This window comes from Zootoca vivipara, chromosome 4 (genome assembly GCF_965207765.1).
Source record: "Zootoca vivipara chromosome 4, rZooViv2.hap1.1, whole genome shotgun sequence".
In the NCBI taxonomy this organism is placed as follows: Eukaryota; Metazoa; Chordata; class Lepidosauria; order Squamata; family Lacertidae; genus Zootoca; species Zootoca vivipara.
In genome coordinates this window covers 29,324,605-29,350,726 of record NC_142587.1, presented here as the reverse complement: position 1 = coordinate 29,350,726, position 26,122 = coordinate 29,324,605, and the positions used below count along the sequence as shown (strand labels likewise).

Sequence of the window (26,122 nt, the reverse complement as noted above, 5' to 3'; positions counted from 1 at the left end):
GATAAACTATGGTAGAATGAGGTAAAATTTGAGTGGACAGGGGGAGTCCCCCCAAACCCCGGTGACCCTCGAGCAGAATAATGACTCAAGACAACGTGCTATGGGATTAAAATTGGCCACAACTTTATTAAGTTTCAGATGTAGGGAGACCTTGGCTCAGGTATTGGCCGTTTATCCTTCCCAGTCCCCAGCCAAGCTAAAACAAGGCCAGACATTGAGGTGGAAAATGAGCATTTGGCCCAGCGTATTGAAGACATTCGCTTCAATTTATTTGGGTCTGAATAAAGACAATGGTTTGCAGATGTAAATTCACTCAGCACTACCAAGCCTATCATTGCTATCCTAAAGGGTTATCCTGCCTTCATTGTAGCTCAAATGTAAACAGCCCCTATCTGCGGTTCTGGCATTTCATTTCCCTCTGACCCACTGCATCCAACTCCCCTTCCTTTGCCCTCCCCACGCCCCTGTAATTGAGAATCACACCACTTATGTGATGAAATAGACTAAAGTTCAGCTCTTCTTGTGCCGGAATAACAAATATTTGGTCCTTCAAGGTGCCTCAGGACTCTCTTGGTTTTTTTGTTCTTGTTTCTCCTCTGAGTAACTGATTCAGCAAAGCCAATATTAGCTCCTGATAAAGGCTGCAATACTAAACCCAATTAAGTAACTTGGTGGGTGGGGATGGCTACATGCTATTTAAGCCAATGCAGCTGTTTTCTGAGCAGCCATAGGACTGCAGATCACAACATTGTCAACTTGGGAAGTGTGCCTCATACGATTACAGCTGCTACCTGGGAGCAAGGCACATAAAGGTTAGTCTTTTTGCTGCTCCTCTGGCTTGGTCAAGGACACTGCAGCCTCCTGCTACATTTAGATCTCCCCACCTTTCCTTCAAGGAGTTCAAGGTGACATCCCTAGTTCTCCCTATTTTGACTTTATTCTCACAATAAGCTTTTGAGGTAGGTTTGGATGAGAGTTAGTGAATGACTCAAGGTGAGCTTCATGCAGAACTATCCTGCTGTTCTGCTTTTGCTGCGTCTCCACAGGTATGTGGTCCCTTGCCTTCACCCCTGCCTCAAAGCTTTCTGTTTCTGGATTCTCTGATTCTTAGTAACTCTGTGATTCCATTTCCCTTCTGTGGGAAGCTCCTCATTGTTCATTTTCTTTCTCTTGGATTCCCCTTGATTCCGTTCTCGTGCTCCTTAACTTTTCTTCTTCAGACTCTACCTATCCTCGTTCAGCATTACTACTTGCATATTTTTCTGAATTTCTCTATATTGTTATTTTTAGAAGTGAGTTCTTTAGTGAGCTTCTTGGGAATTTTTGCCATTCCCTTTTATCGACTTTGGCACAAAAATGGCTCCTACAAAAACAGCTAGGCACAGGAACAGGTTTTTCCCTTGTGCCAACAAATTTTGTAGTTGTGTAGCAGAACGGTAGGCAAGTTATGGGTGGGGTTCCTCTGCTTTGCTATTGTATTGTGAGTGGAACAGTGTTTGTATAAGGTACATTTACATTGCAATGCAATGTAGTCATAGCAAAATTCCAAGTATGTTTGGTACGTGGCCAATAAATTATTCTATTCTATTCTAGAATAGAGAGAAAGAAATAGAGAGAATGAATGAGAAAGAAATCGTTTTCCACTTGTCTTTTCTACAAACATCTCTGGCCTCGGTCATTTGCAAAGTTCATTGTCATTTATCTAGACTTATTGTCAATTCAGTTTCAGTGAATTCTGAATAAAAGTACCACAAGCAGAGTGCTCTTTCTTCCAACAACAACTTGCTCATCAGAGGAAGACTGTGAGGTCTCTGACAGACGCAGTAAAGAACCATGAATGCGACAGAAGAAGCTGAAGCTCTGAAAATGTTATTTCTGTATCAACATGCATATCTAATTCCAAAGGTAAAAGTATTGTCTGAAAAATTTAATACTTGCAAGGAGTTTGAAACTTTCAACTTGTAAATGGTTGTGAATAATCAGAAATGTCTTTAAATGGCAAAGAAAATATTAGGGTTACAGGGGTCAACCCAGCACAAACAAAGGCAGAAACTTCTGGTGTTGTCACTTGAATGCTTTAATAAGAAAATGAGTCTATGCATGAGACCCACAGCACAAGTGGGATACAGCAACGATTTGAACTTATTTTACTTAACATACCTATGTCCTGCTTTTATTTCTGCACTTCAAATGGACTTGAACTGCATTATAATCTTTTTGTGTTTCAAAAGCATCTTGTTCCTTTTTGAAAAGTCAATAACTAAAGACCATTTTGAACTCTTTCCTTTTGTACTCCCTCACCCCTTTTTGGATCCAGATTATGTTCACTGCCTCTGATCTTGGTGTATTTGATCTGCTGATGGAATCCAAGGAACCATTGACTTCAATGTCTATTGCCGAACGTCTGGGTACCAGTCCCTTTGGGATGGAGAGACTGCTGGATGCCTGTGTTGGCTTAAAGTTCCTGCAAGTGGAGAGGAAGGACAACCAAAGTATTTCTTCTTTATTTGGAAATTTAACCAACACTCTAATGTCAAAATATCATTAAAAATCAATTTCAGCAAATAACTTTAAACCATCAAGCCAGCTACAGAACAGAATAGCATCCAAATAAGCCTAGGAAAACATCTGAGGTTTTAGGAGACATTTGAAGCACATGGAGCTTCTCATATCTCTCTTTGGGGAGCATTCCAGAGAGCAGTTGCTATAACTGGAAAGGACTTTTTCCCCAATAAGTTTGCAGATGACACTCTCCTTTCATGATTGTAAAGGGTGAGATGGAGAGATGGTCTGTTAGATGTACTGGTACCTAGTTGTGGACAATTGTCAGTCAGAAAGCTCAGTAGCAAATAGGCAGCTAGTACAGGTCACTAAGCACCAGTGCAGCTCAGGACATTCAGAGTCTGTCCTCCTGACTTAGATGTTACAATGAAACGAAGTTGCCTGCTGTTCATAGATTTCTAATAGTTCGCTCCAGATCTCAGAATGTTCCACTGCCAGCAGGTGGAGGCCTAGTCTTTCCATACTTTTCTCTGGAAGGAAGCTGGAGAGTTGCAGTCTCGGTGTTGCACTTTTTTACAATGAGGGCAGCATGACGTGGAATCCTAGAAATGTGACTTTTGCCCTGCATTTTGTCCCTGCAGAACTGGGGAGGGAAAGGGGTTTTGCACAGAGGTGTGAAAAAGTTAATCTTTCCTCCCCTTCATTTTAAGCGCTTTATGGAAATACCAACCTTGCCAATCTCTACCTTGGCAAAAGAAGCCCAAAGACTCAGTATTATTCCTTGAAGAACCATGCTGAATTTAACTATACGAGAGCACAACACCTGACTGATGCTGTGAGGTGAGGAGATTGATAAAAAGGGTAATAAAATGGTAAAACTCACAGACGTTACAAATAAACAAACCTGTGATTGGTGGGCACAGCTTTGACAACAAATGTAATTGTGTGTGTAGTAAACTTTCTTTAATTGTTTTGTTGAAGAGACTGAAATTTAATTCTGTAGTTATGATGCTCATTTTTTCTTAAACTAAAACAAATATTCTATTTCAGGGAAGGAGAGGGTCGGACGTATAGATTAAGTGACAGTTCTACAAAAATTTTCTTTGAGGCTTTTTACAGGTACAGAAAAATTGTATTGTTCTAGATATTGTTTCTTTTTAAAGAATGGGCAAAGCTTTCCCTTTGCAATCTGTGTGAAACCTATTGCTAACTTTTCTACCCAGTGTTGCTTTCTCCCCTCTCTGATAGTTATCTTTAATGATATTGGGAGCTCACTTACTGCATGCCAGACTTGGAATCCTGGTCCCCCCCCCCAATTTAAGCATGATGTCTAAAATTAGATTCCTTGCTATGAGGTCTTGCATTACACAAAGTACATAGGAGGCAACTCCTGGGGGCTGTGGGAGCTTCAGCCCCCACAATAAAATACTTGAGGGGGCAGCCCCCCCCAAAGTTGATGTTTTTGAAGTCCCATTCAAATGATGTGTATGAACAGCATCGTGTGATTAGTTATCATGCGATCGCACTATATTTTAATCAAGTTGGCACCCTAACAGACTCGTGAAGACGCTGCCTTGTTTGCCTCCAGTATTTTCCGATGTTGAAGCAGAACTGCTTCCAGTCATAGCAAATAGCCATTTCTGAGTCTTTTCACTGCTTCAGTGCAGTGCAGTTTCCCACAATCCAGAGGCCAATGTGTGCTCAGACATGTCAACAGACATCACCACTTGCTCACTATGGGGGAATCCTGTACAGGCATTAGAGGCCCTGCCCTTTTTAACAGTTCCTGGAGTTGGAATATTGTGATATAGTTGAGAAAGAAGGTTTGAAACATGTGGACAGGGGCTACTGGTGAAATTCAGCTGCCAATAGGCAGCTTTTGCCATGGCCAAATTTATCCTTGGGCAAAAACCGGTCACTAAAAAAAATGGAGTTGAGGACAAACGTGTAAAGAGAATTCAAAATTATTTATTGCAATTGAAAACATATTATAAATAGTAGTGCAATATGAGATTGATATATAATTAATATAATATAATATAATGTAATATAGCATAGCATAATAAAATAAAATGATTATAATAATATTTATACATATAAAAATGTAAACTAGCAATGTCGTTTGGTTTCCACCTTTCTTCAAAACCTCTTGATCGATAGCGATGAAATTTGGACACAACGTCACATGCCACTATGCGATTGTTCCTAGCTACATGGGGTATACAAATGTCACACCTGTGCAAGGTAAAGCCCTGTTTTAAGGACCTAAGAAGTCACCCAGGAGACCCTGTCGAATATGCTGGGATAAGAACCAGGTTACAAAGCGTCGCCCTCTAGCGGCGGATACACTGGTATTGCAGCTAGAAAACCTTCCCTCTCCACAGCACCTCAGGTCGCCTTTACAGACTATACCAAATGGAAGTGGGGACTCGGCTGGGTGAGGGTTGGGGGAGGAGGGGTTGGGAAACATCATGGATCAGGACAGGGTGGGGGGAATCACAGGGATGACTGGGGGTGGGGGGAGAAGGGGACGGGATAGTTTATGGGTCGGGACCTGGTGGGGCCGCTCACAGGGATGACCGGGGGGGGGGATGGGATGGGATATGTCATGGATTGGGACAGGGTGGGGGGGGGAATCACAGGGAAGAGCCACAGCAATGCATGACCGGGCCAGCTAATAATATAATATATGTCACAGTGGCGCTGGTGGCTACTCTAGAGTAATGACTCCTCACAGCTCTGCATTTTTATCCTTTTATTTAGTGCAGTCTATTTACAGTGCTGAAACAGTGCTATGTACATGTTGTCAGTCGGGTGCAGAACCTCCGAATGGAGATTCCCGCGTTTTCCTCCAGCAAAGTAGCCTGGGGATACTAAATCTCCGCCCACGTCACTTCCTGCGCAATTCCGGGGTCGTTGGGATCGGTCTTCTTCCCGCAGTTTCCCTGCTTCCCCCTTCCTTTCCCAAGCGGCGGCTTGGCTCGGCTACCTTGCCCGAGCCCTGGCTCCTACTTCCTGATTCCCCACTTGAAACATCCCCCTCCCCGCTCCCACTTGCGCTGGGCGAAGAGCTAGTGTTTAAGATGGGAGGGGGCTGTCTATAGCTTCTGTCCCTCATAATATAATATAATAATATAATATAATATAATATAATATAATATAATATAATATAATATAATAATACTTGAAAAATGAGAAGTCAGTCCACTTCAACCCTTCCTTTTGTATGGGCTCCTGAATCAATGCTTAATTATTCCTCAGGATGACTAGTGATATAGGCTTCTGCCCATCAATTAATACACCAAGACCCCTCCATGTGTAGCATTATAAAAATCAGTGCCTCCACTGACATGCAGAGGAGCGGGTTTGAAGAGGGGTGCTTTCTCCTCCCCCCCTCTAAATGGTCATATATTAGAAACCACAGCCTGTAGAATTGTTACATTTTTAATAACACATTCGGCCACCGATGGAAACATAGATATGCAATCAAAACAAAATTAAAAAATCCTTCCAGTAGCACCTTAGAGACCAACTAAGTTTGTCATAGGTATGAGCTTTCGTGTGCATGCACACTTCTTCAAATACTTTGTGCATGCACACGAAAGCTCATACCTATGACCAACTGAGTTGGTCTCTAAGGTGCTACTGGAAGGATTTTTTTTATTTTTTTTTGACTGTGTTAGACCAACACAGCTACCTACCTGTAAATAGATATGCATTGTTTATCCAGATGGAATTCAGATGGAAGAGTTTGGGCATACTAAACAGTCCTTAGCTGAGTTCTTAACAATGTCATGCCTCACACAGCAAAGTTAGAGGAAGCCTTATTTGTCCAATTCACTGGCACAGATATGATCACAAGGGAAATGAATTTTGTCAAAGGTAATAAAAAAAAACCCGTGAGGTTTTGAAATACTGGTGAGATGCACAGCTACAGTAAATGATGTATTATTATTATTATTATTTAAATTTGTGTATGGATTATGGATACATCCCACCATGATTTGTCCACTGGTATCAATGGGAAAAAGAAGGATGAGGCCAAAGAAAGGAAAGGAAATCCACACAGAACTAAAAACAACAACAGCATTATGTGGAATATGGCTCCTGTTTAGAACCATCCTCTGTTCAAAGATCCCTTCAGTTAACTGCCAATGCAATTTTGAATTACTAGAACAGAAAGAGGCTTGCGAGAATTCATGGAATTTATGCATGAGATTTGGAGTCTGTGTGGTCGAGATGTGTTGAATGCATTTGACCTCTCTCATTTCCCACTCGTTTGTGATGTGGGAGGTAAGTACTATAAATTATCACATGTCTTCCCATGCTGGCACTCCAAAATCATAAGGCTGCTGCTGTAGCACAGTAAACATCTCTCCATCCCATTTGCCCCTGAGCTGTAAGCACTGTCATCATCATCATCATCATCATTTGATCTGTATGCCACCTTTCCACAGTTAAAACAATGCTCAAGGTGGCTTACAATATGAAAAGATTCACAAAATTATAAATATGGCAAAGTAGTCATTTAAATAAATAAAACACATTACATAACGAAACTGATCTATTTCCACATAAAAATAAAGATACAAAAAGTTACTATCAGTTAATATCTGTTGTTGTTGTTTAGTCGTTTAGTCGTGTCCGACTCTTCGTGACCCCATGGACCATAGCACGCCAGGCACTCCTGTCTTGCACTGCCTCCCGCAGTTTGGTCAAATTCATGTTCGTAGCTTCGAGAACACTTTCCAACCATCTCGTCCTCTGTCGTCCCCTTCTCCTAGTGCCCTCAATCTTTCCCAACATCAGGGTCTTTTCCAAGGATTCTTCTCTTCTCATGAGGTGGCCAAAGTATTGGAGCCTCAGCTTCACGATCTGTCCTTCCAGGGAGCACTCAGGGCTGATTTCCTTAAGAATGGATAGGTTTGATCTTCTTGCAGTCCACGGGACTCTCAAGAGTCTCCTCCAGCACCATAATTCAAAAGCATCAATTCTTCGGCGATCAGCCTTCTTTATGGTCCAGCTCTCACTTCCATACATCACTACTGGGAAAACCATAGCTTTAACTATACGGACCTTTGTAGGCAAGGTGATGTCTCTGCTTTTTAAGATGCTGTCTAGGTTTGTCATTGCTTTTCTCCCAAGAAGCAGGCGTCTTTTAATTTCGTGACTGCTGTCACCATCTGCAGTGATCAAGGAGCCCAAGAAGGTGAAATCTCTCACTGCCTCCATTTCTTCCCCTTCTATTTGCCAGGAGGTGATGGGACCAGTGGCCATGATCTTGGTTTTTTTGATGTTGAGCTTCAGACCATATTTTGCGCTCTCCTCTTTCACCCTCATTAAAAGGTTCTTTAATTCCTCCTCGCTTTCTGCCATCAAGGTTGTGTCATCTGCATATCTGAGGTTGTTGATATTTCTTCCAGCAATCTTAATTCCGGCTTGGGATTCATCTAGTCCAGCCTTCCGCATGATGAATTCTGCATATAAGTTAAATAAGCAGGGAGACAATATACAACCTTGTCGTACTCCTTTCCCAATTTTGAACCACTCAGTTGCTCCATATCCAGTTCTGACTGTAGCTTCTTGTCCCACATAGAGATTTCTCAGGAGACAGATGAGGTGATCAGGCACTCCCATTTCTTTAAGAACTTGCCATAGTTTGCTGTGGTCGACACAGTCAAAGGCTTTTGCATAGTCAATGAAGCAGAAGTAGACGTTTTTCTGGAACTCTCTAGCTTTCTCCATAATCCAGCGCATGTTTGCTATTTGGTCTCTGGTTCCTCTGCCCTTTCGAAATCCAGCTTGCACTTCTGGGAGTTCTCGGTCCACATACTGCTTAAGCCTGCCTTGTAGAATTTTAAGCATAACCTTGCTAGCGTGTGAAATGAGCGCAATTGTGCGGTAGTTGGAGCATTCTTTGGCACTGCCCTTCTTTGGAATTGGGATGTAGACTGATCTTCTCCAATCCTCTGGCCATTGCTGAGTTTTCCAGACTTGCTGGCATATTGGGTGTAGCACCTTAACAGCATCATCTTTTAAAATTTTAAATAGTTCAGCTGGAATATCATCACTTCCACTGGCCTTGTTATTAGCAGTGCTTTCTAAGGCCCATTTGACTTCACTCTCCAAGATGTCTGGCTCAAGGTCAGCAACCACACTATCTGGGGTGTACGAGTTACAGGTAGGTAGCCGTGTTGGTCTGAGTCGAAGCAAAATAAAAAAATTCCTTCAGTAGCACCTTAAAGACCAACTGAGTTTATATTTTGGTATGAGCTTTCGTGTGCATGCACACTTCTTCAGATACTTCTTCTTCAGATATCTGAAGAAGTGTGCATGCACACGAAAGCTCATACCAAAATATAAACTCAGTTGGTCTTTAAGGTGCTACTGAAGGAATTTTTTTATTTTGGGGTGTACGAGACCTCCATATCTTTCTGGTATAATTCCTCTGTGTATTCTTGCCACCTCTTCTTGATGTCTTCTGCTTCTGTTAGGTCCTTACCACTTTTGTCCTTGATTATGGTAATCTTTGTACGAAATGTTCCTTTCATGTCTCCAATTTTCTTGAACAGATCTCTGGTTTTCCCCATTCTATTGTTTTCCTCTATTTCTTTGCATTGCTCATTTAAGAAGACCCTCTTGTCTCTCCTTGCTGTTTTTTTGGAAATCTGCATTCAGTTTCCTGTATCTTTCCCTATCTCCCTTGCATTTTGCTTGCCTCCTCTCCTCCGCTATTTGTAAGGCCTCGTTGGACAGCCATTTTGCTTTCTTGCATTTCCTTTTCCTTGGGATGGTTTTAATATCTGTAACAACAGCAAAAACTCCTAACTAAACTTTTCCCCCAAATGCCCCAGGGATTGCTTAGCAGCAGCCGCAGCAGCAGTCCTTAGGAGGACTATCAGGCCCCACCCTGGGCCAGATGGAAAGAGGCAGGAAGTCATCGGAGGAGTCAGTGGGGTAGGTGGGGAGAAGGGGAATAGATGACTTCCGTTCTAATGACAAAAGTCTCAATTAGGCCCACTGAAAAGAAGAGTGTTGGCCACGCCTGCCTGGCAAACTCTCATATTTCTCTGGACTGTATTTTCATTGCTCCTGCTAAACAGGATAGAATTGCAGCACAAGGTTTTGCTTTGTGTTGTGCAAGTACAATATTGTCCTCTTATTCCCTAATAACCCATGACCCAAACTCTGAACTATCCCATCCTCAGGACTGCAAAAGTGGAAAATACTTACCACTGAATGAAGTGACTGGACCGCCACCTACCTGGTGTGCTATCTTAGAGATGTGCGCAGGAATTTTTGGGAAAGCTTTGATATGCGCAACATGTTAATTTCCCCCCTTTGGTTCTCCCCTTAAGGATGTACTGGTGCCCTAGCAAATGAATATATTTCATTATATCCAAATTCTACTGTGACCATTTTCGACCTACCTGAAGTAGTGGAAACAGGAAAGAAGCATTTTGTCTCCTCAGAGGAACACCGGATTACTTTTCATGGAGGTAAAATTTTCTTTTATCCTACAAACGTTCCATCATTTTCCCGCTAACAATAGAATAGAAGACAGCCTTGCACTAAGCAGGAATTGAGAATCAGTGACCCTTTAGTTATGGTTGGACTACAACTCCCATCATCCTTGACCATGCTGACTGGGGCTGGTGGGAGCACATACATTGTTGAACTATAGAACTCACTCCCACAGGAGGCAGTGAAGGCCACCAATTTGGATGGTTTCTAAAGGGAATTAGGCAAATTCCTGGAGATAAATCTATCAGTGGCTACTAGCCGTGATGGTTATACTCTGCCTCCAGTCTCTGTAAGAATAATAATTATTTCACCATTGAATTCTACTCAATATTGATCCAGAGCAGATTCCAGTATATAGTCCTCAGATTAAAAAATTTAACACGTTGCAGGATTTCCAAAAAAACAGACCAGAGGCAATTGTATTTAATCCAGCAGAGCTTTACTGCTACTGAAGGCAAATGAGCAAAATGATCACAAATCCAATACATTTAGCATTGGCACTGTCCATAAGAAATCCAGTTGCAGCAGACTTAACTTAAATTTACAATAACTTATAATAAGTATAACCTTAACATTATATTATACTATATACAGAACACCACACCAGAAGGAAAAGAGATAGAAAGTAAAAGTGAAACTCAGGCTCCTTCTGACCATACTTTTATAGTCACCATGACATTGACAGAAAAAGATAAGAGAGCCAGTTTAAACCAGCTGTACTCATCTTCTCTGAAGGAATAACCCAAACACCATGAACCTTCTGACTTTTTCGTTCACACAGAGAAGCTTCCAGAACCCTCCTGAATTAATTAGAATAGGAAAGATCTCTGCACATCAGATCAATACTTTCTACCCTAAGAAATACAAAATTATAACTCTACTCATTTTATTTCAGGTGATTTTTTTAAAGACCCCATTCCAGAAGCTGACCTGTATATTTTGTCTAGGACCCTGCACTGCTTTACAGATGAGAAGTGTGTGCAACTGCTAACTAGACTGCACAAAGCCTGCAAGCCTGGTAGGTGCATGGTGTCCAAGGTGTTTCCTGTGGGAACTGATTCTCATTCCAAGGCGCTTGGATTTCCCCATGGCCCCTTCCCCTTATGTCTGTGTGCCACTCAGGCGCAGCTGCGTTCCTTTATTTCTTGAGCTTCTGATCCCAGGATACTTGGGAAAAGTAACATACGTACTGCTTTTTAATATGTAATGATACCCCTTCCATGTCCTTTTCTGAAACAGGTGGTGGAGTTCTAGTAGTGGAAATAGTTCTCAACGAAGACAGAACGGGGCCATTGGAAGCTCATATATATGGTTTGGTTATGCTGCTTGCTACTCAAGGAAAAGAACGGACCCCGTCAGAGTACAATGTGCTCCTCAGTGCCGCTGGCTTTAAGGAGATTCAGCAAAAGAAAACAGGCCTCTTTGACGCCATTTTAGGAAGAAAATAACATTGACCAAGAACATTCTGTGAACGTTGTGTCTGAATGGATATATTTCTGCCTGATTCTTTGTAGCCATAACTGAATATACTTAATCGCTTTACTTTTATTGTTGTTGCAAATCCTCACCATGTGGAAATATCTCCTCCACCCCCTTGCTTATCATTATGGTTGAACACTAAGTGAAGCTAGAATAGTAATAAAAATTGTTACATGTTAACCACCATTGTAAGTAGTTATTACCTTCATTCCCCTGCTTGCTTCCCCCCCCCCAGGAGCACATGAGCCAATCCAGGAAAAAGAAAGAGGTTGTATCCCATATTGCCTCAGGTTATGTATGTATGTATGTATGTATGTATGTATGTATGTATGTATGTAGGGGCTGATATAATCAATCTGATTTCGATGCTGTCCATTTGGTGATATCCATGTGTAGAGTCGTCTCTTGTGTTGTTGGAAAAGAGTGTGATGAGCAGCTTGTTCTCTTGACAGAACTCTATTAGCCTTTGCCCTGCTTCATTTTGAACTCCAAGGCCAAACTTGCCAGTTGTTCCTTTTATCTCTTGATTCCCTACTTTAGCATTCCAATCCCCTGTAATGAGAAGAACATCCTTCTTTGGTGTCATTTCTAGAAGGTGTTGTAAGTCTTCATAGAATTGGTCAATTTCACTTTCTTCAGCACCAGTAGTTGGTGCATAAACTTGGATTACTGTGATGTTAAAAGGTCTGCCTTGGATTCGTATCGAGATCATTCTGTCATTTTTGAGATTGCATCCCATTACAGCTTTTGCCACTCTTTTGTTGACTATGAGGGCCACTCCATTTCTTCTACGGGATTCTTGCCCACAGTAGTAGATATGATAGTCATCCGAACTGAATTCGCCCATTCCCTTCCATTTTAGTTCACTGATGCCCAGGATGTCAATATTTATTCTTGCCATCTCATTTTTGACCACATCCAGCTTACCATTATCCATGGTTCTTACATTCCAGGTTCCTATGCAATATTTTTCTTTACAGCATCGGACATTCCTTTTGCTTCCAGGCATATCCGCAACTGAGCAACCTTTCGGCTTTGGCCCAGCCGCTTCATCAGCTCTGAATCTACTTGTACTTGTCCTCCGCTCTTCCTCAGTAGCATGTTGGACGCCTTCCGACCTGAGGGGCTCATCTTCCAGCGTCATAACTTTTATATGCCTGTTGTCTTTGTCCATGGAGTTTTCTTGGCAGGGATACTGGAGTGGCTTTCCAGTTCTTTCTCCAGGTGGATCACGTTTAGTCAAAACTCTCCACTATGACCTGTCCATCTTGGGTGGCCCTGCATGGCATAGCTCATAGCTTCTCTGAGTTATTCAAGCCCCTTCGCCACGACAAGGCATTGATCCATGAAGGGTCTCGTACACCCCAGGTAGTGTGGTTGCTGACCTTGAGCCAGACATCTTGGAGAGTGAAGTCAAATGGGACTTAGAAAACACTGCTAATAACAAGGCCAGTGGAAGTGATGATATTCCAGCTGAACTATTTAAAATTTTAAAAGATGATGCTGTTAAGATGCTACACCCAATATGCCAGCAAGTTTGGAAAACTCAGCAATGGCCAGAGGATTGGAGATCAGTCTACAGCCCAATCCCAAAGAAGGGCAGTGCCAAAGAATGCTCCAACTACAGCACAATTGCCCTCATTTCACACGCTAGCAAGGTTATGCTTAAAATTCTACAAGGCAGGCTTAGGCATAGCTGCCAAGTTTTCCCTTTTCTCATGAGGAAGCCTAATCAGCATAAGGGAATTTCCCTTAAAAAAAGGGATAACTTGGCAGCTATGGGCTTAGGCAGTATGTGGACCGAGAACTCCCAGAAGTGCAAGCTGGATTTCGAAGGGGCAGAGGAACCAGAGACCAAATAGCAAACATGCGCTGGATTATGGAGAAAGCTAGAGAGTTCCAGAAAAACATCTACTTCTGCTTCATTGACTATGCAAAAGCCTTTGACTGTGTAGACCACAGCAAACTATGGCAAGTTCTTAAAGAAATGGGAGTGCCTGATCACCTCATCTGTCTCCTGAGAAATCTCTATGTGGGACAAGAAGCTACGGTTGGAACTGGATATGGAACAACTGATTGGTTCGAAATTGGGAAAGGAGTACGACAAGGTTGTATATTGTCTCCCTGCTTATTTAACTTATATGCAGAATTCATCATGCGAAAGGCTGGACTAGATGAATCCCTAGCCGGAATTAAGATTGCTGGAAGAAATATCAACAACCTCAGATATGCAGATGACACAACCTTGATGGCAGAAAGTGAGGAGGATTTAAAGAACCTTTTAATGAGGGTGAAAGAGGAGAGCGCAAAATATGGTCTGAAGCTCAACATCAAAAAAACCAAGATCATGGCCACTGGTCCCATCACCTCCTGGCAAATAGAAGGGGAAGAAATGGAGGCAGTGAGAGATTTTACTTTCTTGGGCTCCTTGATCACTGCAGATGGTGACAGCAGTCATGAAATTAAAAAACGCCTGCTTCTTGGGAGAAAAGCAATGACAAACCTAGACAGCATATTGAAAAGAAGAGACATCACCTTGCCTACAAAGGTCCGTATAGTTAAAGCTATGGTTTTCCCAGTAGTGATGTATGGAAGTGAGAGCTGGACCATAAAGAAGGCTGATCGCCAAAGAATTGATGCTTTTGAATTGTGGTGCTGGAGGAGACTCTTGAGAGTCCCATGGACTGCAAGAAGATCAAACCTATCCATTCTTAAGGAAATCAGCCCTGAGTGCTCACTGGAAGGACAGATCGTGAAGCTGAGGCTCCAATACTTTGGCCACCTCATGAGAAGAGAAGAATCCTTGGAAAAGACCCTGATGTTGGGAAAGATTGAGGGCACTAGGAGAAGGGGACGACAGAGGATGAGATGGTTGGGCAGTGTTCTTGAAGCTACGAACATGAGTTTGACCAAACTGCGGGAGGCAGTGCAAGACAGAAGTGCCTGGCGTGCTATGGTCCATTTGGTCACGAAGAGTCGGACACGACTAAACGACTAAACAACAACAACGAGGGGCTGATAGGGACCAAGTGAGGAGCAAAGTGCTCTCTTGGAAAAACTGTCTGAGGCAATGGCCCCCCTCAGTCTGCCCACGCTATGCCTCTCCCGGAGTGAAACTGCTACATCCACAAGTACTGAAGACATTCACTCCAATTCATTTGAGTCAAAATAAAGACATTGATTTGCAGGTGTAAATTCACTCAGCACTACCAAGTCGGTTTCTTTCATGGCCTATCAAATCTATCCAAAATAGGTCCCTGTCCTTATCCGGACTACAGTGTAGCACGAATCTGAATGGTTCCTATCTGTGTTTTTAGCATTCCATGACCCTCTGACCCCACTGTATACAATTCCCCTTCCAATGCCCACCCAGCACCTCTTTCCACATCCAAGGGTCACTCTGGGTCACACCTGCTCCTGTTGCTCTGAAAAGCCCCTTGGCCTCCTTGATGTTAAGATCCCTCTGTTATGTAATGCATGCTGGGCTTGGCACACCCAAGCTGGGCCCGATTTAGCCCTTTCAGTTAAGCATGGTCACCCTTCTTACACCCCAAGCTCCCTCCCGGTAACAGTGCCAAGCTGGCCTCCCTTCTCAGTTAGCTGCAGATTTCCATGGGAGCTGTCAGAACTGAGAAAATCTTTTTGGAAATTTGGAATAAAATGTACTTGTCTTTGTTAGGATGAATATCAGTTATTAAGATGAATGTACTGTAAAAACATTTTTATTCCAAGCAATCCTGGTAACAAGCAATATGGGATGCTTCAAAGATGAGGATATTTCAAAATTTGTATGACAGGGCAGAAGCCATGAATAAAGTATTCATTAGTAACAGATATTAAAGATAGAGGAGGTTTCTCCCTGCCAGATCTGAAATTATATTACGTAGCCTCCTGTTTTTGCTGGATCCAGGAATGGATAAAATTTTAAAATTTTAAAATTTTATTAGATTTGGAAGGCCCTGACAATAGATTTGGCTGGCATGTGTACTTATGGTATGAAAAGGCAAGAGTACCTCAAAGCTTTTGAAATCATATTATAAGGAAAGCGATTTTTAAAGTTTGGGAAAAGTATAAAGGATTATTAGAACAAAAACCACCATGGTGGCTTTCTCTATTAGAGGCAATATCAGGGGGGAAATTAAATATGGACACTAAATGGGCTACATATAGACAGTTCTTAATTGAATCAGAAAGCCAATTAAAATTGAAAGAATTTAACAAAGTTAGAGGGAATGTAACAGGTTGGTTACAATATTTTCAATTAAATGACATATTCCATATGACATTTCAACTTTTCAGAGAGAAATAATAGAAAATGTTACTAAGTTAATATAAAAAAGGTATGATCTGCTGCTGGAATGGGAAACGAAAGATGAAGATGTTAAATCAGTTATCATTAAATGGGCACAAGATGTGGGACACAATATTCAAATGACAGAATGGGGTAAACTATGGTAGAATGAGGTAAAATTTGAGTGGACAGGTGGAGCCCCCCCAAACCACAGTGACTCCCGAGCGGAATAATGACTCAAGACAACGTGCTATGGGATTAAAATTGGCCACAACTTTATTAAGTTTGAGATGTAGGGGGACCTTGGCTCAGGCATTGGCTGTTTATCCTTCCCAGCCAAGCTAAATTAAGGCCAGACATTGAGGTGGAAAATGAGCATTTGGCGCAGAGTATTGAAGACAGTCGCTTCAATTTATTTGGGTCTGAATAAAGACAATGGTTTGCAGATGTAAATTCACTCAGCACTACCAAGCCTATCATTGCTATCCTAAAGGGTTATCCTGCCTTCAATGTAGCTCGAATGTAAGCAGTTCCTATCTGCGTTTCTGGCATTTCATTTCCTTCTGACCCACTGCATCCAACTCCCCTTCCATTGCCCTCTCCACGCCCCTGTAATTGAGAATCACACCATGTATATGAAGAAATAGACTCTAGTTCAGCTTGTCCACACCTCCCCACGCCCCTGTAATTGAGAATCACACCATGTATGTGATAAAATACACTCTATTTCAGCTCGTCTTGTGCCAGAATAACAAATGTTTGGTCCTTTGAAGTGCCTCCGCCGGACTCTCTTGGTTTTTTTGTTCTTCTTTCTCCTCTGAGCAACTGATTCAGCAAAGCCAATATTAGCTCCTGATAAAGGCTGCAATACTAAACCCAATTAAGTAACTTGGTGGGTGGGGATGGCTACATGCTATTTAATCCAATGCAACTGTTTTCTGAGCAGCCATAGGACTGCAGATCACAACATTGTCAACTTGGGAAGTGTGCCTCATTCGATTACAGCTGCTACCTGGGAGCAAGGCACATAAAGGTTAGTCTTTCTGCTGCTACTCTAGCTTGGTCAAGGACGCTGCAGCCTCCTGCTACATTTAGATCCCACCACCTTTCCTTCAAGGAGTTCAAGGTGACATCCCTAGTTCTCCCTACTTCGACTTTATTCTCACAATAAGGTCATTCTCACAATGAGGTAGGTTTGGATGAGAGTTGGTGAATGGCTCAAGGTGAGCTTCATGCAGAACAATCCTGCTGTTCTGTTTTTGCTGTGTCTCCACAGGTATGTGGTCCCTTGCCCTTCACCCCTCCCTCAAACTTTCTGTTTCTGGATTCTCTGATTCTTAGTTACTCTGTGATTCCATTTCCCTTCTGTGGGAAGCTCCTCATTCCTCATTTTCTTTCTCTTGGATTCCCCTTGATTCCTTTCTCGTGCTCCTTAACTTTTCTTCTTCAGGCTCTACCTATCCTCGTTCAGCATTACTACTTGCATATTTCCCTGAATTTCTCTAAAAATTCACAAAAATGGCTCCTACAATGTGACTTGCATGCGACGCTTCTTTGTTCATGTGTTTCTGTATTTTAAGAATTTCCAAATGGCCTCATTTCAGCAAGAGATTTTTCCCTAAACCACCAGCTCTCTCTTCTGATTGTCTCCAATAACTTGTTAATTGTGCATTTCCAGACACCAATTGACTTTACCTCACTTGTCATGTTTTTATAGCACTTTTCCCTCACATAGACAAAGTCAATAATTTCCAGGTACTTCCTTCCTCTTGCACTTGTGAGAAAGAAATGCGTTTCCACTTATGCCTTTCCCACAAACATCTCTGGCCTCAGTCATTTGCAAAGTTCATTGTCATTTATCTAGACTTATTTATTTTCAATTCAGTTTCAGTGAATTCTGAATAAAAGTACCACAAGCAGAGTGCTCTTTCTTCCAAAAACAACTTGCTCATTAGAGGAAGACTGTGAGGTCTCTGACAGACACAGTAAAGAACAATGAGTGCGACAGAAGAAGCTGAAGCTCTGAAAATGTTATTTCTGAATCAGCATGCATTTCTAATTCCAAAGGTAAAAGTATTGTCTGCAAAATTTAATACTTGCAAGGAGATTGAAACTTTCAGCTTGTAAATGGTTGTGTAGAATCAGAAATGCCTTTAAATGGCAAGGCAAATATTAGGGTTATAGAGGTCAACCCAGCACAAACAAAGGCAGAAACTTCTAGTGTTGTCACTTGAATGTTTTGATACGAAAATGAGAGGAACTGTGAGTCTGTGCATGAGACCCATAGCACAAGTGGGATACAGCATTAATTTGAAATTAACTTGCTTAAAACTCCTATGTCCTACTTTTAGTTCTGCACTTCAAATGGACTTGAACTGCATTATAATCTTTTTGTGTTTCAAAAGAATCTTGTTCCTTTTTGAAAAGTCAATAACTATGGACCATTTTGAACTCTTTCCTTTTGTACTCCATCACCCTTTTTGCATCCAGATTATGTTCACTGCCTCTGATCTTGGTGTATTTGATCTGCTGATGGAATCCAAGGAACCATTGACTTCAGTGACTATTGCCGAACGTCTGGGTACCAGTCCCTTTGGGATGGAGAGACTGCTGGACGCCTGTGTTGGCTACAAGTTCCTGCAAGTGGAGAGGAAGGACAACCAAAGTATTTCTTCTTTTGATGGAAATTTAACCAATACTATAAAGTCAAAATACCATTAAAAAATCAATTTCGGTAAATAACTTTAAACCATCAAGCCAGCAACTGAACAGAATAGCATCCAAATAAGCCTAGGGAAACATCTGAGGTTTGGGAGACATTTGAAGCACATGGAGCTTCCCATATCTCTCTTTGGGGAGCATTCCAGAGAGCAGGTGCTATACCCAGAAAGGGCTTTTCCCACAATAGGTTTGCAAATTATAGTCTCCTTTCATGATTGTAAAGGGTGAGATGGAGAGATGGTCTGTTAGTTGTGCTGGTACCTAGTTGTTTACAAATGTCAGTCAGAAAGCTCAGTAGCAAATAGGCAGCTAGTACTGGTCACTAAGCACCAGTGCAGCTCAGGACATTCAGAGTCTGTCCTCCTGACTTAGATGTTACAATGAAACGAAGTTGCCTGCTGTTCATAGATTTCTAATAGTTCGCTCCAGATCTCAGAATGGTCACTCCTAGTGGCTCCTTTTAGCATTTTCGACCATGTGGCAGCTTTGCACCCTGAAGTTCCACTGCCAGCAGGTGGAGGCCTAGTCTTTCCATACTTTTCTCTGGAAGAGAAGCTGGAGAGTTGCAGTCTCGGTGTTGCACTTTTTTACATTGACGGCAGCATGACGTGGAATAATACCCTGTTTCTCATATTTTAAGACATACCCATAAAATAAGCCATAGCAGGATTTTTAAGCATTCAAGGAATATAAGCCATACCCCGAAAATAAGACATAGTGATAGGCGCAGCAGCAATGCCGACCGCGGCAGGAGGAGGAGGAAAAAAAATAAGACATCCCTTGAAAATAAGCCATAGTGGTTTTTTTTGAGGAAAAAATAAATATAAGACGTGTCTTATAATATGAGAAACGGTAGAAATGTGACTTTTGCTCCATTATGTTTGTTTTAAGCATTTTGTCCTTGCAGAACTGGTGAGGGAAAGGGGTCTTGCACAGAGATGTCAAAACGTTAATCTTTTGTCCCCTTCATTTTAAGCGCTTTACGGAAATACCAACTTTGCCAATCTCTACCTTGGCAAAAGAAGCCCAAGGACTCAGTATTATTCTTTGAAGTTCAGTGCTGAATTTACTTATATGAGAGCACAACACCTAGCTGATTCTGTGAGGTGAGGAGATTGATAAAAAGGGTAATAAAATGGTAAAACTCACAGACATTACGAATAAACAAACCTGTGATTGGTAGGCACAGCATTGACAACAAATGTAATTGTGTGTGCAGTAAACTTCCTTTAATTGTTTTGTTGAAGAGACTGAAATTTAATTATGTAGTTACGATGCTCATTCTTTATTAAACTAAAACAAATATTCTATTTCAGGGAAGGAGAGGCTCAGACATATAGAATAAATGACATTTCTACAAAAAATTTCTATGAGGCTTTTTACAGGTACAGAAAAATTGTATTTTTCTATATCTTGCTTCTTTTTAAAGAATGGGCAAAATTTTCCCTTTGCAATTTGTGTGAAACCTATTGCTAACTTTTCTAGCCAGTGTTGCTTTCTCCCCTCTCTGATAGTTATCTTTAATGATATTGGGAGCTCCCTTACTGCATGCCAGACTTGGAATCCTGCCCCCCCCCATTTAAGCATGATGTCTACAATTAGATTCCTTGCTATCAGGTCTTGCATTTCACAAACTACATAGGAGGCAACTCCTGGGGTCTGTGGGAGCTTCAGCCCCCACAATAAAATATTTGAGGGGGCAGGTCCCCCCCCCAAGTTGATTTTTTTTAAGTCCCATTAAAATGATGTGTATGAACTGCATCATGTGATTAGTTATCATGCGATCACACTATATTTTAATCAAGTTGGCACGCTAACAGACTTGTTGTGAGGACCCTGCTTTGTTTGCCTCCAGTATTTTCCGATGTTGAAGCAGAACTGCTTCCAGTCATAGCAAATAGCCTTTTCTGAGCTTTTTCACTGCTTCAGTGCAGTTTTCCACAATCCAGAGGCCAATGTGTGCTCAGACATGTCAACAGATATCCCCACTTGCTCATTATGGGGGAACCCTGTACAGGCATTAGAGGCCCTGCCCTATTTAACAATTACTGGAGTTGGAATATTGTGATAGTTGGAGAAATAGTTGAGAAAGAAGGTTTGAAACATGTGGACAGGGGCTACTCATGAAATTCAGCTGCCAATAGGCAGCGTTTGCCATGGCCAAACTTATCCTTGGGCAAAAACCGGTCACTAAAAAAATGGAGTTAAGGAAAAATGTGTAAAGAGAATTAAAAGTTATTTATTGCAATTGCAAACATATCATAAATAGTAGTGCAATATGAGATTGATATATAATTAACATAATATAATATAGCATAGCATAATAAAATAAAATAAAATGAATATAATTGTGTGTGTGTGTGTGTGTGTGTGCGTGTAAACTGGCCATGTCCGTTGGTTTCCACCTTTCACCAAAACCTCTTGAGCGATAGCGATGAAATTTGGACACAACGTCACATGCCATTATGTGAGTGTTCCTAGCTACATGGGGTATACAAATGCCACACCTGTGCAAGGTAAAACCCTGTTTTTAGGACCTAAAAAGTCACCCAGGAGACCCTGTCGAACATGCTGGGAAAAGAACCAGGTTACAGAACATCACCCTCTAGTGGCGGATGCACTGGTACTGCAGCTAGAAAACCTTCCCTCTCCATAGCACCTCAGCTTTCCGTTACAAACTAGGCCAAATGGAAGTGGGGATTCGCCTGGGTGGGGTTTGGGGGGAGGAGGGGTCGGGATACGTCATGGATCGGGATAGGGTGGGGATGAGCCAGGGGTGGGGTGGGGGAGGAAGGAACGGGATACGTCATGTATCGGGACAGGGTGGGGGGAATCACAGGGAATCACGCGTGGCCGGTCCAGCTAGTAATTTGGTGGCGCTGTGGTTAAACCACTGAGCCTAGGGCTTGCTGATCAGACGGTCAGCGGTTCGAATCCCTGTAACGGGGTGAGCTCCTGCTGCTTGGTCCCAGCTCCTGCCAACCTAGCAGTTCGAAAGCATGTCAAAATGCAAGTAGATAAATAGGAACGGCTACAGCGGGAAGGTAAACGGCGTTTCCATGTGCTGCTCTGGTTTGCCAGAAGCGGCTTTGTCATGCTGGCCACATGACCTGGAAGCTATACGCCGGCTCCCTTGGCCAATAATGCGAGATGAGCGCGCAACCCCAGAGTCGGTCACGACTGGACCTAATGGTCAGGGGTCATTTTACCTTTACCTTTTAATATAATATACTTATATTACTTGAAAAATGAGAAGTCAGTCCACTTCAACCCTTCCTTTTGTATGGGGTCCTGAATCAATGCTTAATTATTCCTCAGGATGACTAGTGATATAGGCTGCTGCCCATCTAATTAATACACCTGGACCCCTCCATGTGTAGCATTATTAAAATCAGTGCCTCTACTGAGCATGCAGAGGAGCGGGTTTGAAGAGGGATGCTTTCCCCCCCCTTCCTCTAAGTGGTCATATATTAGAAACCACAGCCAGTAGAATTGTTATATTTTTAGGAACACATTCGGCCACCGATGTAAACATACGTAGATATGCAATGTTTATCCAGATGGAATTCAGATGGAAGAGTTTGGGCATACTAAACAGTCCTTAGCTGAGTTCTTAACAATGTCATGTCACACACAGCAGAGTTAGAAGAAGCCTTATTTGTCCAATTCACTGGCACAGATGTGATCACAAGGGAAATTTTGTCAAAGGAAATAAAAAGAAACCTGTTGTTTTGAAATACTGGTGAGATGCACAGCTACAGTAAATGATGTATTCTTAATATAATTAGTAGTTGTAGTAGTAGTAGTAGTATTTAGATTTGTGTATGGATTATGGATACATCCCATCATGATCTGTCCACTGGTATCAATGGGAATAAAAGGATGCGGCCAAAGGAAAAAAAAGGAAATCCACACACGACTAAAAAACAACAGCATTATGTGGAATATGGCTCCTGTTTAGAACCATCCTCTGTTCAAAGATCCCTTGCGTTAACTGGGGCAATGCAATTTTGAATTACTAGAACAGAGAGCGGCTCGCGAGAATTCATGGAATTTATGCATGAGATGTGGAGTCCGTGGAGTGGAGTTGTGTTGAATGCATTTGATCTCTCTCATTTCCCACTCGTTTGTGATGTGGGAGGTAAGTACTATAAATTATCACATGTCTTCCTATGTTGGCAGTCCAAAATCATAAGGCTGCTGTTGTAGAACAGGAAACATCCCTCCATCCCATTTTCCCCTGAGCTGTAAGGACTGTCATCATCATCATCATCATCATCATCATCATTTGATCTGTATGCCACCTTTCCACAGTTAAAACAATGCTCAAGGTGGCTTACAATATGAAAAGATTCACAAAATTACAAATATAGCAAAGTAGTAATAGAAATAAAAAAACACATTACTTAACGAAACTGAACAATTTCCACAAAAAAATAAAGATACAAAAAGTTAATATCAGTTAATATCAGTAACAACAGCAAAAACTCCCAACAAAACTTTCCCCCCCAAATACCCCAGTTCTTGCTGAGCAGCAGCCGCAGCAGCAGTCTTTAGGAGGACTGTCAGGCCCCACCCTGGACCAGATGGAAAGAGGCAGGAACGGGGCCCTCAGGCACTCAGCGGAGGAGTCAGTGGGGTAGGTGGGGAGAAGGGCAATAGATGACTTCAGTTCAAATGATAGAAGTCTCAATTAGATCCACTGAAAAGAAGTGTGTTGGCCTTAGTTCTGGCCACTCCTGCCGGGCAAACTCTCATATTCCTCTCGACTGTATTTTCATTGCTCCTGCTAAACAGGATAGAATTGCAGCACAAGGTTTTGCTTTGTGTTGTGCAAGTACAATATTGTCTTCTCACCCCCTAATAACCCATGACCTAAACTCTGAACTATCACATCCTCAGAACTGCAAAAGTGGCACATAATTACCACTGAATGAAATGACTGGACAGCCACCTATCTGGTGTGCTATCTTAGAGATTTGCGCAGGTATTTTGGGTGAAAGCTTTGATATACACAACGTGTTCATTTTTTCCCTTTGGTTCTCCCCTTAAGGATGTACTGGTGCCCTAGCAAGTAAATGTATTTCATTGTATCCAAATTCTACTGTGACCATTTTCGACCTACCTGAAGTAGTGGAAACAGGAAAGAAGCATTTTGTCTCCTCAGAGGAACACCGGATTACTTTTCATGGAGGTAAAATGTTCTTTTATCCTACAAACGTTCCATCATTTTCCCGCTAACAATAGAATAGAAGACAGCCATGCACTAAGCAGGGATTGAGAATCGGTGACCCTTTAGTTATGGTTGGACTACAACTCCCATCATCCTTGACCATGCTGACTGGGGCTGGTGGGAGCACATACATTGTTGAACTATAGAACTCACTCCCACAGGAGACAGTGAAGGCCACCAATTTGGATGGTTTCTAAAGGGGAAAAGGTAAATTCCTGGAGATAAGTCTATAAATGACTACGAGCCATGATGGTTATGCTCTGCCTCCAGTCTCTGTAAGAATAATAATGATTTCACCATGGAATTCTACTCAGTATTGATCCAGAGCAGATTCCAGTATATAGTCCTCAGATTAAAAACTTTAACACGTTGCAGGATTTCCAAAAAAATAGACCAGAGGCAATTGTCTTTAATCCAGCAGAGCTTTACTGCTACTGAAGGCAAATGAGCATAATCATCACAAATCCAATACATTCAGGATTGGCACTGTCCATAAGAAATCCAGTTGCAGCAGACTTAACTTAAATTTACAATAACTTATAATAAGTATAACCTTAACATTATATTATACTATGTACAGAACACCACACCAGAAGGAAAAGAGATAGAAAGTAAAAGTGAAACTCAGGCTCCTTCTGACCATACTTTTATAGTCACCATGACATTGACAGAAAAAGATAAGAGAGCCAGTTTAAACCAGCTGTACCCATCTTCTCTGAAGGAATAACCCAAACACCATGAACCTTCTGACTGTTTCTTTCACACAGAGAAGCTTCCAGAACCCTCCTGAATTAATTAGAATAAGAAAGATCTCTGCACATCAGATCAATACTTTCTACCCTAAGAAATACAAAATCAAAACTCTACTCGTTTTATTTCAGGTGATTTTTTTAAAGACCCAATTCCAGAAGCTGACCTGTATATTTTGTCTAGGGTCCTGCACTGCTTTACAGATGAGAAGTGTGTGCAACTGCTAACTAGACTGCACAAAGCCTGCAAGCCTGGTAGGTGCATGGTGTCCAAGGTGTTTCCTGTGGGAACTGATTCTCATTCCAAGGCGCTTGGATTTCCCCCTGGCCCCTTCCCCTTATGTCTGTGTGCCACTCAGGCGCAGCTGCGTTCCTTTATTTCTTGGGCTTCTGATCCCAGGATACGTACTGCTTTTTAATATGTAATGATACCCCTTCCATGTCCTTTTCTGAAACAGGTGGTGGAGTTCTATTAGTGGAAATAGTTCTCAATGAAGACAGAACAGGGCCATTGGAAGCTCATATATACGGTATGCTTTTGCTGCTTCTTACTCAAGGAAAAGAACGGACCCTGACAGAGCACAATGCACTCCTCAGTGCCGCTGGCTTTAAGGAGATTCAGCAAAAGAAAACAGGCCTCTTTGACGCCATTTTAGGAAGAAAATAACAATGGCCAAGAACATTCTGTGAGCGTTGTGACTGAACAGATATATTTCTGCCCGATTCTTTGTAGCCATAACTGAACATACTTAATCGCTTTACTTTTATTGTTGTTGCAAATCCTCACCATGTGGAAATATCTCCTCCACTCCCTTGCTTATCATTTTGGTTGAACACTGAGAAGCTAAAATAATAATAAAAATTGTTATCGTACATGTTAACCACCGTTGTAAGTAGTTATTACCTTCATTTCCCTGCTTGCTTCCCCACCCCCACCCCAGGAGCACATGAGCCAAACCAGGAAAAAGAAAGAGGTTGTATCCCATATTGCCTCAGGTTATGTATGTATGTATGTTTTCATAGCGCCCGGGATGGTTGGCCCAGGGGGCGTGGAGGGCAACATGAGGAGGACGCAGCAGGATTGGAATGCCTCCTTCCAATCAGTCCAATCGGAGGGGTACAAGACTGTTGCTTCTTCCTCATTCCCTGCCAGCCCCACACTGCTGTTGCCCTCAGTCTGCCCACGCTAGGCCTCTGCCAGAGTGAAACTGCTACATCCACAAGTACTGAAGACATTCACTCCAATTCATTTGAGTCTAACTAAAGACAATGATTTGCAGGTGTAAATTCACTCAGCACTACCAAGTCGGTTTCTTTCATGGCCTATCATAGCTATCCAAAACAGGTCTGTGTCCTTATCCGTGTAGCACAAATCTGAATGGTTCCTATCTGTGTTTTTAGCATTCCATGACCCTCTGACCCCACTGCATGCAATTCCCCTTCCAATGCTGACCCAGCACCTCTTTCCACATCCAAGGGTCACTCTGGGTCACACCTGCTCCTGTTGCTCTGAAAAGCCCCTTGGCCTCCTTGATGTTAACATCTCTCTGTTATGCAATGTATGCTGGGCTTGGCACACCCAAGCTGGGCCCGATTTAGCCCTTTCAGTTAAGCATGGTCACC

At 42.1% G+C, this 26,122-nt stretch overlaps 3 protein-coding genes across 11 annotated transcripts in view; all 3 read left to right on the top strand.

The window, feature by feature from the left end:
• Positions 1 to 1,764: 1,764 nt before the first annotated feature.
• Positions 1,765 to 11,685, top strand: LOC132591978 (acetylserotonin O-methyltransferase-like). The gene is made up of 8 exons (XM_088667661.1): positions 1,765 to 1,905; positions 2,318 to 2,492; positions 3,213 to 3,342; positions 3,553 to 3,621; positions 6,677 to 6,795; positions 9,861 to 10,001; positions 10,922 to 11,044; positions 11,266 to 11,685. Exons 1-8 carry the CDS (start codon positions 1,834 to 1,836, stop codon positions 11,472 to 11,474), a joined length of 1,038 nt encoding a protein of 345 aa, XP_088523787.1. The 5' UTR covers positions 1,765 to 1,833; the 3' UTR covers positions 11,475 to 11,685.
• Positions 11,686 to 16,740: 5,055 nt separating this feature from the next.
• On the top strand, positions 16,741 to 25,380 carry LOC148685882 (acetylserotonin O-methyltransferase-like). Of its 9 annotated transcripts, none has more exons than XM_088667644.1 (9): positions 16,741 to 16,829; positions 17,688 to 17,863; positions 18,287 to 18,461; positions 19,494 to 19,623; positions 19,834 to 19,902; positions 22,540 to 22,658; positions 23,571 to 23,711; positions 24,632 to 24,754; positions 24,958 to 25,380. In XM_088667644.1, the coding sequence occupies exons 2-9, from the start codon at positions 17,792 to 17,794 to the stop codon at positions 25,164 to 25,166; spliced, it is 1,038 nt and encodes a 345-aa protein (XP_088523770.1). In that variant the 5' UTR covers positions 16,741 to 16,829; positions 17,688 to 17,791; the 3' UTR covers positions 25,167 to 25,380. The 9 variants fall into 9 exon arrangements, with proteins under 9 accessions (XP_088523770.1, XP_088523769.1, XP_088523771.1 ...); XM_088667643.1 differs by having other exon boundaries at positions 17,682 to 17,863; XM_088667645.1 differs by having other exon boundaries at positions 16,741 to 16,985; positions 17,682 to 17,863.
• The window catches only part of LOC118085691 (acetylserotonin O-methyltransferase), a 42,800-nt gene continuing 33,418 nt past the window's right edge, over positions 16,741 to 26,122 (top strand). Inside the window, exon 1 of the mRNA XM_088667624.1 lies at positions 16,741 to 16,829. The gene's annotated coding sequence lies outside the window, so the exon portion shown is untranslated. The remainder of the gene's footprint in view (positions 16,830 to 26,122) is intronic.

Bases quoted from the DNA above. Each gene is read 5' to 3' on its own strand.
- LOC132591978 (XM_088667661.1), top strand. From the start codon at position 1,834: ATGAATGCGACAGAAGAAGCTGAAGCTCTGAAAATGTTATTTCTGTAT. The intron at 10,002-10,921 runs GTAAAATTTTCT...ATTTTATTTCAG, and splicing joins CCGGATTACTTTTCATGGAG to GTGATTTTTTTAAAGACCCC. The intron at 11,045-11,265 runs GTAGGTGCATGG...TTTCTGAAACAG, and splicing joins GCACAAAGCCTGCAAGCCTG to GTGGTGGAGTTCTAGTAGTG.
- LOC148685882 (XM_088667644.1), top strand. From the start codon at position 17,792: ATGAGTGCGACAGAAGAAGCTGAAGCTCTGAAAATGTTATTTCTGAAT. The intron at 19,624-19,833 runs GTGAGGAGATTG...ATTCTATTTCAG, and splicing joins CACCTAGCTGATTCTGTGAG to GGAAGGAGAGGCTCAGACAT. The intron at 19,903-22,539 runs GTACAGAAAAAT...TTGAATTACTAG, and splicing joins TTCTATGAGGCTTTTTACAG to AACAGAGAGCGGCTCGCGAG.